We start from the raw sequence: 13,846 nt of genomic DNA, 5'->3' as shown, positions 1-13,846 counted from the left end.
TTTTTCTTCACTTATTTTGTTTCTGGCCAGTTTTTCCAACGATCATATTTCTTCACTCTGAAATCTCTATAAAAGTGGTCTTACCTTGTTGTTGACTATATGCAAATACACTTCTGCATGTGTATGACTATATTCCAATTACACAATTGCTAAAATCTTCCTTTCCAGAAGTAGAGCTAATACCTGTATAGGCAGCTTTATAAATTTTAAAATGTGTACCAATTAAATAATTCTTTTAGAATAATTTTTTTAAACCAAGAAGACTGTGTTGAGCATTCTGGCCCCAACTAAATATAATGGTGTCCTGAGGAGCTACAGCACATAAAAATGAATTTTGGGGAGTTGGCCTGGTGGCGTAGTGGTTAAGTTTGCGTGCTCCACTTCGGCGGCCCCAGGGTTCACAGGTTCGGATCCTGGGCACAGACCCATGCACTGCTCATCAAGCCATGCCACGGCAGGCGTCCCACATATAAAGTAGAGGAAGATGGGCAGAGATGTTAGCCCAGGGCCAGTCTTCCTCATAAGAAAGAGGAAGATTGGCAACGGATGTTAGCTCAAGGCTAATCTTCCTCACCAAAAAAAAAAAAAAAAAAAGAATTTTGGTATCTAGACAAGGTGCTGAAATTCAACAAAACTTTAACAATAGTTTTAAAGGCAGAATCAGTTACTCTGGTTTTAAATTAAGACAAGAGCAGAGGAAAAAAAAGAAACTCAAAGCACAAGACATCTACAAATTTTTTAAAAATCAACAAATGAAAATTATGAAATATTGGATGTTAGAAATTCCTAAATTCAAAACCCTCTTAAATATAATTTTGTTTAAAGGAGCAACAACTGTAAAACTGGCATATGAGAAGTCATATGAGTAATTAGGTATTTACTAACTTTAATTATTGATTATCCATCCATAGCACTAAGCACAGATAAACTTAAAACATATTTGGGATTAGAAGATATCTTGAGATTTAATTTTAATAAGAACTTGCTTACACCTCAAGAAAACTGAAATTCCTAAACTTACTCTGATATGATTTAATTTGACAATTATTCTACTCTTCCCAAATTTCTGTAAGTTCCTTACCTAATTTTTACCTTGTACTATAGAGGAAATGAATCAGTTCTCAGAATATAGAAAAGCATAAATTTGAAACAAAAATAGGCACCGCTCAAATTTATTGGTCCGTATCTTCCTTGGAATAGGGACTTGATGTAATTAACCTTTATCTCTCTTACAGGGAGGAGCTTTATTTTTAGCTATATTGCCACCAGATAAATGTGAAAAACAATATAGTTTATGCAAATAAAGCAAACCAAATAGGAAATCATACCAACAATAATCCAAGTAACAATAGTGTAAAGACCAAACTAAAAACTAGAAAATAAAAGCTGGCCACAATTGAGAGAGAGAGAGAGAGAGAAGAAGACAAAGAAAAAGAAAAAAATTTCAAGGTCTAAGAAACTAAGTAATACTAGTAGGGAGGAACTATTTTTCCTTTTTTAACTACATAGTAGTACAGAGAGTAGAAGTGGGACCTATGTAGGACTTCTTTAACATTTTCTGTGCCATGGGCTCCTTTATCAGTCTGGTGAATCCTTTGGAATCCTTCTCAGAAAAATGTTTTTAAATGCATAAAACACTTAGACTTACATAGAAAATTATTTCACTGTGATACATTTTAACCACAAGTTAAGAACCCCTGGGCCTAGAAGGAGATTCAAACTACAAACGCTCAAGGATTATCAACAATCACTACCCCTGTCCTCCAAAAAAGGAAAGAAAAAATAATTTTTTTAATCCAGAAACCAAAATAACAAGGTATTTTAAACTAACAAAACACACAGGTTTTATAAATTTTTCAAATCATAAAATTTAAAAATACACACACATTGAGAGGCTTGAATTCACCAAGAAAACCAATATAGATAGCAAAGATGGTCCAGAAGGTATCACCAACAAATGAAATCAAGCAGGCAAAGCTAACTAACTCAAAATTTAAGTCATTGAAATATATCAAATTAAGATTTCGATCAATCCAAATGTAGTTTTTAGTTAATCTCTTTCATACAAAAATCCTTGCTTTCAACCCTTCATGTTGAAAGTCTATCTAAAATTCAAGTACAACTTTCATCCCTAACCAAGTGTCCGAAAATTATTGCTGGAATATGTAGAATTCCTAATATTTGAAGAAACTCTGTCTTTGGGCAACATATGACATTTAAATGGAAATAACCTACTTTGTACAAAAGTTCCTATTACCTACAGCTGAATGTTCTAAAGGTATACACTACTTCTCACTTAGAAGTTTTTATGCAGAAATCTGATGTTTATACTTTTCTCTGAAGTCAAATTCCTTTTACTTATGGTCACCAATCACAATCAGTACAAAACTGTTCAATCAGATTCTCCCTGAATCATATATAACCACAAAGACACAATCCTGACCTTGGAATAAAATCTGAGTTTTCCTCAGTTCTAACTAACAAAAAGAATGACACAGTAGATGATACTGGGGTATTTTAATATTTTAGTTTATTACTTTATCATAAATATATGTTCTACTATATGTTCTACATATTCTTCTTTAAATGTCAAATTTTTAATTTTTAATTTTTACAGCCATTAACTCTTGTGTACTGGAGGGAGGGAGAGAGAGAAATGTATTAAACATATTTAGGAATTGAAAAGGTATAAAATTAACCTTTAATAGAATACAGAGCTTTCAATCATTAAAAAAAGATAACGTCATTTTTCTAAGATATTTATTGTGTTTTCCAAACTGGTAAGCTTAATTCAGAAACAAGTATCATTTGCTTTCTAGTTTAGTCTACTTAATCTTTTTTTTTTTTCTCATTTTTTAGCAGAGTTTTATTCATTCATTGATCCAATATTTACAGGGACCAGAGGGGTCAGGCTGTGCTCAGCAGAGAGAGAGGCAGCTGCCATGCCTGCCAGCAGTCCCCTGCCCCCCACCCATCACTATGTAGTCTATCTCATCTTGTCTGGATATATTAGAAAATAGGCTAAAAAGCCTTTAAACTGTTAAACCCAAATTCCAGTCTCTAGCACTCATTCCCTGATTCTACATAAAATTTTTAAAGAAAGAAAGCCATTTAAGACATAATTTAATCTTCGTTTGATCTTCATCAATTTGTAACCACCATTCTGAGTATTAATTTCAACTGTGCTACAGCATGGGTGTGAGAGTATTGGTTTAAAAAATGTACTAAAGGTATTTCAGTACCCAAGACACTCTCTGGGAACTATCTCATTTTTTTCTTAAACTGAACCCCTACTATTCCTTCATTCTTTCAAATGCTAGATAAATTGGATGCTCATCTAACACTTTACAGGCAAATCTCCCTGTAGCAAAAAGGAATAAAACACCTGTCTCTACCAAGACAGTATTGTCTCTACCAAGACAGTATTGTCTCTACCAAGCTCATGATCTGTGAGGGAGGAAAAAACGACAACTCTATATGCCTTACACACTGAGTGACTAAAACAGCTGCAAGGGAATGGATGGTGGGTATTAGCAAAGGCTTCATATAGAAAATTACATTTGAGCCTTGTGCTGAAAATTAATGGCTAAACATGGGCTTTCCAAGCAGATACACTCAAGAATAACTATTTTTTTTCCAGAAAACATTCAGTTTGCTACTTAGTTCAACTCCAATCAATAGTCTTTTTACTGAACTCAAGCATGCAAATACAAATAGTATCACCTATTAACAACCTATGAAGCATACAAAACTTTCTAAGTAACTAAAATTTACTCCTTTAGTTCCAAAACTGACTTTTAAAAATGACATTTTTGAGGGCCAGCCCGGTGGCGCAAGTGGTTAAGAGCACACGCTCTGCTGCGGCAGCCCAGGGTTCACTGGTTCGGATCCCAGGCGCACACCGACACACTGCTTGTCAAGCCACGCTGTGGCGGCATCCCATATAAAGTGGAGGAAGATGGGCACGGATGTTAACCCAGGGACAGTCTTCCTCAGCAAAAAGAGGAGGATTGGCAGATGTTAGCTCAGGGCTGATCTTCCACACACAAAAAAAAAAAAAAAAAAAAAAAAAAGGATGACTTTTTTTTCTTGATTCGTGTTTGTTTCAATCAACATAAACTTTATATCATCTTACTATGAGAATAGCAATGGACATGAGTTCTAGCCCTAGCTCAGCCCTATTTAGCTTTATGACTTTAAATGTCCTGTAAATGTTCTAAACCCAATTTCTTTATTTGTAAAATAATAAGGTGAGAGCAGACGAATTCTAAGGTCTGTAAATTTCAGATTGTAGGGTTCTACACATGCAAGAAATTCAAAGTGAGCCTCTACCTTAGTCAAAATATTTATATTAAAGAAAAAAGTAATAAACTTCAGATTTTAAACCAAAAATTTAGGATGTAATTTTACAATACAGTGCAGACAAAACTATACCCAACAACCGCCAAGATTCTCAAAACAAAACAGAGGCAAACAGAAGTTATTCAAATTTTACTCTTCCTTATAGTACCGATTAAATCATATTTTCACATAAGTCATTTGAGCTGCTAAATAAAACAATACAATTCTGGTTATTTTGTAATGTAATATCCTCTCAACAGTAGTAACACACACCAAAAGAATATCATTATTGCACAGTAGATTTAAAAGGCAGAATTCCTGTAAGACTACCACTGAAATTATCAGATGTCTTCCATAATTAGGTTACTAACCCCAAATTTAATAGAAATGAATACAAACTAGAATCTAGATTAGCATAACAGTACCACCAATTATTACATCAGTGTGAGCCTCTGCCAAAATGATAAAATCTGATTAACTTACAGCTCCATTAATCTCAAATTTGTGATATTTAATGGCCAGGGCTAGGTTAAAGATCACTTTTATTTAATAAATACTTTCTCAAAAGCAACACATAACAGAATAATTATATTCATAATTGTCTCATCATATAAGAAATGATCTTTTAAGGTTTCACATCAGAAGAAACTATTTGCATTTATTATATAAATATATACATACACATATATATGTATCATGCTTATCTGATCAAGAATGTTTACCTAGCACAGATGAGCACAAATATATTACTATATAATTGCTTTTGAATTATTCCATAACTCATATTTTTAATTTATACAGGCTTTTATATTAAAGAAAATTAGTGGGATTTAACTATACTTATATTTTGTTTTAAGCACTTTGTTTTACTTCCATTAACAAAAATATTTAAAATGTGTGACTTGCCTGATCAAACTGGGTAACTTCTTGGCCAGAAGGAATCTGTAGTCCCCAAAGTCTATACTTTTTGGCAACACTAGAAAATTGCAGATCCAAAGGAATCTCAACTATATCAGATCGATTTAGAATTTCAGTATTTCCATAGTCAATGTATCTCACTAGACACTAGGAAGAAATGAAACAAATACTAATAGTGAACTTAGATTAAATATCTCCAAAGAAATCACCAATTTGCTGCTTTCTCTTAATTACCTATAAATCAAGACAGCATTTTACCTCAAATGGACAACATGCACTCAGAAACAAGAGCTCCAGCAATATCCTTAAAATAAAGAAAATCCATAGTCCATGAGATCCCGGTGATTTCCATATTTAGTACTAGCTAGTACCAAACAGTACTATTTCCAATAGCACCATTTCTCATTTTGGCTCTGTTTTTTTAACAGCTGGTATTTAAATAAACATAAATCTATGAAGCTTATGGCCCTCTCCTATCTCAAATGTTAAAATCTATCAACATTCTTAAATTCAAGTTGGAAACAATAAAATCTGAAAAGAAAGGGAAAGTTATCAATCTTCCTTTGATAAAATTAAACCCACTCCAACTATTAGACCTTGGAAATGATTCAAATTCACCCTCACCTCCAACTCAGTATCTGCTTAAAAGTACAAAAGAAAAATAGTTTATCACAGGATCAAAAGTCATCTTGTTACTTAATTTAAAAAATTAAAGCCAAACCAAAAGCAAATGCAAAATATTATCTCCAGTTGTCAAACTGTAGGGAACAGGTCTATTAGAAAGGTCTATTTCACTAAGATAAACCATTACCTAAAAAAAAAAAGTGATTCAGAAGATTACTCAAATTGTTTCATCTTATCATCTCCTTAATATTATGTAGCATTAAAAATATTTACAAAATATATATACTATAAAATATTTTAAGTTCAGGAAAGCAGACATTGAAAAAACAATAAAGGAAAGCCTACAGAGACGCTTTTACACAGCCTGCAACGTGCAACTGCCACCAAATAGCTATTCAGAATCTCATCTCCCCATATCCCCTTAAAAATGTCCCCAAAGTTCACAATGCAAAAAATAAAATAGCTAAATACAAAGAAAATTCCTCACATTTAGGCATGAGAAAGTGGCAAGCCAATCTTCATTATTAACAATATGCACATTAACTAAGTAAAAGACAAACATAACTTCAGGATCAATCAAATGTTCATTTCCTACTCAATCTTAATAGAATGAACTTTTAAAAGTTAGCAAGAGCCAAATATAATTATTAAGAACTGAGGTACAAAGAAGCAACCGGTCACCAAAGATATCTACAAACTATGTAATCTGGACAACCTGGGGTGGTTATATGACAACTTAAATTCAGAAGAATATTCCTGAATTTGACCTGGATTTCTTTAAGCATTTTATTTCTTTTGTGTTCACTAGGAAAAAAATATGTTTTAATCAATTAATAAATTCATTGAACCAGATTTTATTACTACTATGAATAAGCAATGAAAGGCTAAATAAGCATCAAATTTTGGAACCAGAATAAGTATTCCTCAGGGCAAAAAAACTGAACACTTGTTCCTGCCTTTTCATCACTGATGATTTTCAGCACTCTGCATCTGTACCAACATTTATCTTCAGAAAATAATCCACCATAAATCTACAAAGAGAAAAGAAACTAAAATTACTTCACATTTTAATGAATCAAAGCATGCTAAGCAGATCAGAATAATGGTTAGTATTTATTAAGCACTTACTATATGTCAATAAACACATATATATAATAATTTATTTTATTCTCACAACGACCCTATGAGGCACATACTTTGTTTTCACCTTTATATGCCCAAAGTCATAAGCTAGTAAGCAACAGAACCAGGATTCAAACTGAGGCAATCTGACTGCAGAGTCCATTATGATATTCTGTCTCTCCAAAAAAAAAAAAAAAAAGAGGGGGAAGAGGAAAGACATAGAAAACACAAAACTCAAGAAAAAAGGCACAAGCATCAAAGACCTAAGAAATCATGCTGTTTTAATGTCTAAAGACATAACTGGCATAATTAAATATTCTTTTCTTTTTGCCTTTTATTTTTTTATTTATTTATTTTTTAACCTATTTTATTGAAGTCACAATTGTGCTTAAAACATAAACATCCCAAGTACATGCCACTTAAGTCTAATTCTCAACTATGATGGGATCCATATGTCCTACCAGCCAGGAAAGATTTTCAGACTTTTACTTTATATATAAGGACTTTGGTACTTTAAGTGGATAAAATTAAATTAGATAATATCCTTAATACTGAACTTTCATTTATTTTAAATTTATATTTCAATTTAATTATGTTTAAAAAAAGAATAATGAGAAAAATTTACATACTTTATAAGTCAATTTCTCAACCTCAGCACTACTGACATTTGAGACTGGATAATTCTTGGAGGAGGGGGCTGTCCTCTGTCCTGTGCATTGTAGGATGTTTAGCAGCACCCCCCAGCATCTACTTACAAGATGCCAGTAGCACCCCCTTCAGTTGTGAAACCAAAAATGTCTTCAGACATTGCCAAATGTCTCCTGGGGGTGGGAGTGGGGGATACAAAATCATCCCAGGTTGATAACCACTTTAAATCATACATTCTCAGAGCTTCCAGGTTGGTAAGTGCGTGGAGATATGGGGAGAGTAGCACACCTGGAGAGAACATGGAAGTTCTGAACCTGTTCCCACATACCTTGCCCTATGCATCTCTTCCATGTGGCTGTTCCTGAATTATATCCCTTTACAATAAACTGGTAATCTAGGGTTCACCCCTCAGAGACAAGAGCCCAGGCCACTGTCACCCCTCAAAGACAGAGCCTGGGCCAGAGTTTGTCCCAGCAAAACACCATGCCTGAAGAGCTACTGAAAGCAGCTGCATCTCTGGAAATGTTGTTTGAATTTGTGAAAAAGAACTTCAAGATATGCCTGGCATTTATTGGAAATGTCTGTTTAAAGATACATGATTTAGCAGGGACCATCTGTGCAGACTAGAAGGATATGTTGGAGTTCTGGAAGAATTTGTACTTGCCAGACCCTGAGAAGATGGAGGTTCTTGGCATCGTGCCTAATTTCCCTTGCCTGGCACCTGAAGAACAACTGGTCATCTTGGTTGGGGAACATGGAGCTGTTTTCGCCTTTGAAGAGGAAGATTTGTACAAAGTCACCAGTGATGTAGAAGACTTCATTAACACTGGCCTCCATCAGTTTGGCCAAAAGGTTTACAAGCTGAAGAAGGAGCCCTCAGAATCAAAGAGCAAAGAGGAGCTGATGAAGAACTCATATATAAAGAAGCCAATGGAGGACAACAGGAACTTCATCAACAGTACAGCTGATGAGTGAATCATCACTGGAATATCCTTTGGTCAAAGTGATTCTTGGTTTAGAGCTGCCAAACTCCTGGAATTCCCCGAATTTTCTATGATCATTAGGACTCAGAGTGGGAGAGTTCCAGACAGTTTCACATGAAAAATCTGTATCATATACACAAAGAAAGTACGTTAAGACTGGGAAAAAAAATCATACATTTTCAATGGGGGAAATATTATCCCTGAGGGAGTGAATATTATTCTTGAGTGGTGGGGGGAAATCTTAGATATTACAATGGTTTGTAGCCCTCCAAAGTTCAACCCCACTTGACAACACAAACAGATATACAGTGCATCTGTGGTGTTAAAATGTCTTGGGAGGAGGTCTCCCTTTAGGGAAAAAATGCCTTAGAAGGACATAACGAAAAAAAGGCTGAGGAACACTGCTTTAGGTGATGGAGTATAAATTAATTTTAAGTGTATTACCCTGAACTAGGACAAATTCACAGATTTTTAAAGGAAAAGGAATATACAGCATGAAATGCAAAAATCCTCAACTCCTCAAAGAAACCAAGTACAAATCAATTCAGACACACAAATGGATATCTAACAAAGCAAAAGCTACAAAGGATAGTTGTGTTCAATTAGCACTTAACTCTGATTCCCTTCGCTAACACTCAACAACTGGAGGGCAAGAGAGAGTACAAATGGCATGGTACCCTCTCCCAATCATCTTAATTTTTCAGCAAGCAAACCGGTTTAGCAGCAGATATAGCTGAAAATCAATAGTCCTATCTAATTTCAAACTCTGCAAAAGGTCACATTATGTTTAGTTAAGACTTTGTAATAATATAACAGTATCATTAACAATTCCATATAAGGCAAGTGACAGAAATGGTGTGTCACTGCTACCCAGTCTAGGGAGGGGTAGCAACACTTGTATCCAGGAATAGAGCTAGGACCCAACCAAGTTAAGGACTCTGAAATTCTTGACTCTGTCAGTGTGAATAATCACAGCAACAATCATAAATACAAGTCTATCCCAAATAGAGATACTTGTCTTTAGAACACAGAACTATATATTCACTCCTTCTGTGCCTGGTCCGAATGTTCTCCTCTCACAACTCCACTATTCATAGCCCATGACCTGCTTACACCGTGAGGGAGAGAACCACGCAATCACTAAGGAAAATCTACAAAGTATAACCCATTCATGGATAATCCGAGGTGGCTGAGTAATTATTTATAATGAGAAGTCTATTATCAAAACTAGTTTGAATTTTTTGTAAATCAAGCAATTTATTTTGCATTCAACAGAGGAAAAGCAGGTACATCTTAATTTATAACACTATTAAACTACAAAGATGCTAAAAAAAACACTAAAAGCTTCACAAATTACATTCCTTATCCATTCTGATGCTTAGCTCCAAGCTATATTCCACCTTCCTTCCTCCTAAATTTCTTCTTTTTACACATTTTTATATATGCCATTGGGGTTTTAATTATCTTAAAATAAAACTAATAGAGGCACATTATTAAAAGAAAAGTATATCAAAAGAAATAAATAGTAAAACTTCCTTCCCAACATTCTTCAACATGCACCTCCTGAAAATAATTTTACATTTACACTAATTTTATGTATACACTAGGATCTATGTTTATGTTTTTTTATTTACACAAATGGGCTCATTTTACATACACTATTTTGCACCTAATTCCATATTGAAATACAGAGATCCACCTCTCTCATTTAAATAATCAGGGCTTGGAGCTGGGTGAGGCAAGCAAAGCACTGAGGACACAAAATTTCAAGAGGCACTCACTCTGAGGTACAACCCTGCACTTGCATAAGTGCCTCCTTAAATTTTGTACTTACCTTACCCTATATCAGCCCCCAAAATGATTACTTAGTATTCTAAAGTAAGAATCTACCATAATTCAGTAATTATTCCAATACAGGGTATAGGTTAACAGTTGGGTTCTGTGAGTCTGAATACTTAATCCACCATTAACTAGCTGTTGACTTTCATAGTTATCCTAGCTGTGCCTCAATTTCCAAAAAAAGTATAAAATAACATCTGCCTCATAGGGTTGCTCATAGGGTTGCTGTGAGGATTAAATGAGTTAGTACACACAAAGTGCTTAGAATATTGCCTCGCAAAGGCTAAGACTCAATAAATACTAGCTATCATTATTATTATTACTATGACTACTATTGTAATATATTGAAGGATATTTAGTTAATCTCTACTTTTGCTTATTACAAATACAGTAATGCACCGCATAATAACATTTCAGTCAACAACAGACTGCACACACAAGAATGGTCCCATAAAATTAGTACCATATAGCCTAGGTGTGTAGTAGTACACAAACCATCTAGGTTTGTGTAAGTACGCTCTATGATGTTTGCACAACGACAAAATTGCCTAACAACACATTTCTCAGAACATAGTCCCATCATTAAGCAATGCATGACTGTAATGCTGCAATGAATATTTTTGTATAAATATCTTTGTATACTTATAAAAATGTCCAAAGGGTAAATTCTTGGCAGAGAAACTGATGCATCCAAGATTATAGGCATTTATTGTTTCGAAAAAGATGGTTACTGCTCATATACAGTCACCTGATTTAAAACAAAGATTCCAATACAATGCAATAAAGAAAGAATGGTCATTTCAATAAATGGTGCTTGGCATAATTGGATATCCATATGGAAAAAGTTAAATTTGACCTCCACTCACATCACAATGAAAAATTTACTGGAGGTAAACCATAGCCCTAAATGCAAAAGGTAAAAGCTTCTAAGGGGGAAAAAAACATAGAATATATTCATGACCATGGGGTGAGTAAAAATATCTTAAATAGGAAACAGAAAGCACATACCAAAAAAACAAAAAAATTAATATATTAGACTTCAAACAATATCCAGAAAGTGAGTAGGGAAGCCATAAACTAGAAGACGACATTAGCAATACACATATAAGACAAAGGACTCATATCCAGAATATATAAAAAATATATACAGAACTTCCTAAAAACCACTCAAGACAAACAACCTTGAAAATGGGGTAAAGATTTGAATTGGCACTTCATAAAACAGGATATTCAAATGGATAATAAAACTATGAAAACATCCTTAAGCTCAGTACTCATCAGGAAACTAAATTAAAATCACAAAATAACACTACACACCCACCAAAATGGCTAAAATTAAAAAGACTGACAATGCAGAGGGTTGCCGAGGACATGGAGGAACTGGAACTCTCATACTTTGCTGGTAAGGATGCAAATTGGTTCAATACTTTTGCCAAGCGGTTTGGCCAATACCTACTAAAGTGAAACATGCCTACTCTATGACTCAGCAATTCTACTCCTAGGTATATTATTCAAAAGAAATAAGTTAACACATCCAGCAGAAGGCTTGCATAAAGATTTCACAGTAGTTTCATTCACAGTAGGCAAAAACCACAAACAATTCAAATGCCCATCAAAGGAGAACAGATGAATTGTGGTATATTTATATAATAAAATACCACACCCCTTGAAAAAGAACAAAGTACCAATACACCAATACACACAATAATAATTCTGATGAATCTTAGAAATTATGTTGAACAAAAGAAGCCAGATATATTACAAAAGAGTACATATTGTATGATTTAAGAACAGGCAAATGAATCCATGGTGATAGAAGTCAAAATAATGATTACCTCTATTAGAGAAACTACTAACCAAGAACTGACTGAGAAGGGGCCTGAAGGAATTTTCGGGGATGACAGAACTGTATCTTGATCTGGGTGGTGATTACACAGATGCATATATATGTAAAAATTCATCAGGCTGTATACTTAAAAGATATACACTTTACTGTATGTAAGTTATACCTCAATTAAAAAAAGGAAAAAAAAAAGATCATCAAACTGTTCTCCATAAAGATATCTCCTACAGATTTTTTCTGAATCAGTGTCAAAGGCAAAGATTCTATTCTGTTCACCATTGTATACTCAATACTTAACACAGTGCCTACTACACAGTAGGTAGTCCATAAGTATTTCTGGAAGAATAAATTTATGATGGCTGTAGTTTACACAAATTTTAGAAATTTGCTTCTTCCTTTCAAATATATTAAATATTCCAAAACCTATAAAATCTAAGACATAGGAAAGCTAACAGGAGAGACAGAATGAGTATATCCAAGAATATGGCTCACCTTCTTTGGATCAAGACTCCCAAAAACTGAATTAGCATGGGGACAAACTTCAGACAGTGAGCAACCAATCTTCATAATATCCTTATTTCTACTGATACTCTAGAAGGAAAAACAGATATAAGATTCAGTAAAATATTCTTTGACACTGTTACACTATTGCGAGTTCTAGTAAACATAATACTTAAAAAAGATTTTAAAGCATAAGAAATTAAACCAAATTCTTATGTCAATATTTTTTCATAATTCAAAGGAGTTCATGATAAGAAATGGGACTAAGCTATAGAAAATTTTTACTTCCCAATGAGTTCAAATTACTTGGAATTCAAACTAAGATACCAAATATTATTAAATCATATGAAGAGGTAATTTTAAACAAGTGTCTCTGGATTTTACTTTAGATCAAATTCTAATTGCTCAAAATGGATACCATATTTTGGTCAAATGACATAGGTCTTCTCACATACTTGTTGTTGTGTAAAGGAAACAGATGTAAAAGCAATTTCAAAATGTATACGTTCCTCAACACAAATACTGTAATCTAGTTAGTAAATTCATCTCTTACAGGAGCATAGGTTAACAACTCTGAAACTACTTTAGGTATATACCAGGACTGAACAAACAAGTAAATATATTGTAGATAATGAGAGCAGTGAGAGAGAAATTATGAATAAGGCAGGCAGGCTAGAATGAACTTGCAGTGTTAGATTAGAATTGGAAGGTATTCGTATGAACCCTCAGTATGTATATGTATGTGCATGCGTGTGTGTATACGTACACGTTTGTGTGTACATATACTCAAATCAAAGAGAAACATACAGAGAGAGAAATACAGATGTGTGGGTTTTTACACATATATATACTTCCTAGTTCTGTCTGCTGAGAGGGACAAGAAGCAATAACACTTCAGTAGCAATAAGCACACCTAGTGCCCAGATCTTGATTTCTAACCATCATTCTCCAATAAAAGGAACTAGCGTTCCTTGGAATGTGGTTAATTTCAGGGCTAGGAAAGGGAAATAAAAGATGATCCTTGAAT

The 13,846-nt window shown here is 34.0% G+C and overlaps 1 protein-coding gene across 1 annotated transcript in view; it reads right to left on the bottom strand.

Moving 5' to 3' along the window:
* STK31 (serine/threonine kinase 31) overlaps nt 1-13,846 on the bottom strand; it is a 111,777-nt gene that overhangs the window by 92,140 nt on the left and 5,791 nt on the right. The window contains exons 4-6 of the mRNA XM_087428987.1: nt 12,811-12,909; nt 6,840-6,914; nt 5,248-5,406 (exon numbers count right to left, since the gene is read on the bottom strand). Coding sequence (XP_087285113.1) covers nt 5,248-5,406; nt 6,840-6,914; nt 12,811-12,909 — 333 coding nt within the window. The remainder of the gene's footprint in view (nt 1-5,247; nt 5,407-6,839; nt 6,915-12,810; nt 12,910-13,846) is intronic.

The sequence above is a fragment of the Ceratotherium simum genome, chromosome 1 (genome assembly GCF_057802395.1).
Source record: "Ceratotherium simum simum isolate JZ-2026a chromosome 1, ASM5780239v1, whole genome shotgun sequence".
NCBI classification, from domain to species: Eukaryota; Metazoa; Chordata; class Mammalia; order Perissodactyla; family Rhinocerotidae; genus Ceratotherium; species Ceratotherium simum.
The sequence above is the reverse complement of the archived record's forward strand: the minus strand, read 5'-3'. Positions and strand labels throughout refer to the sequence as shown.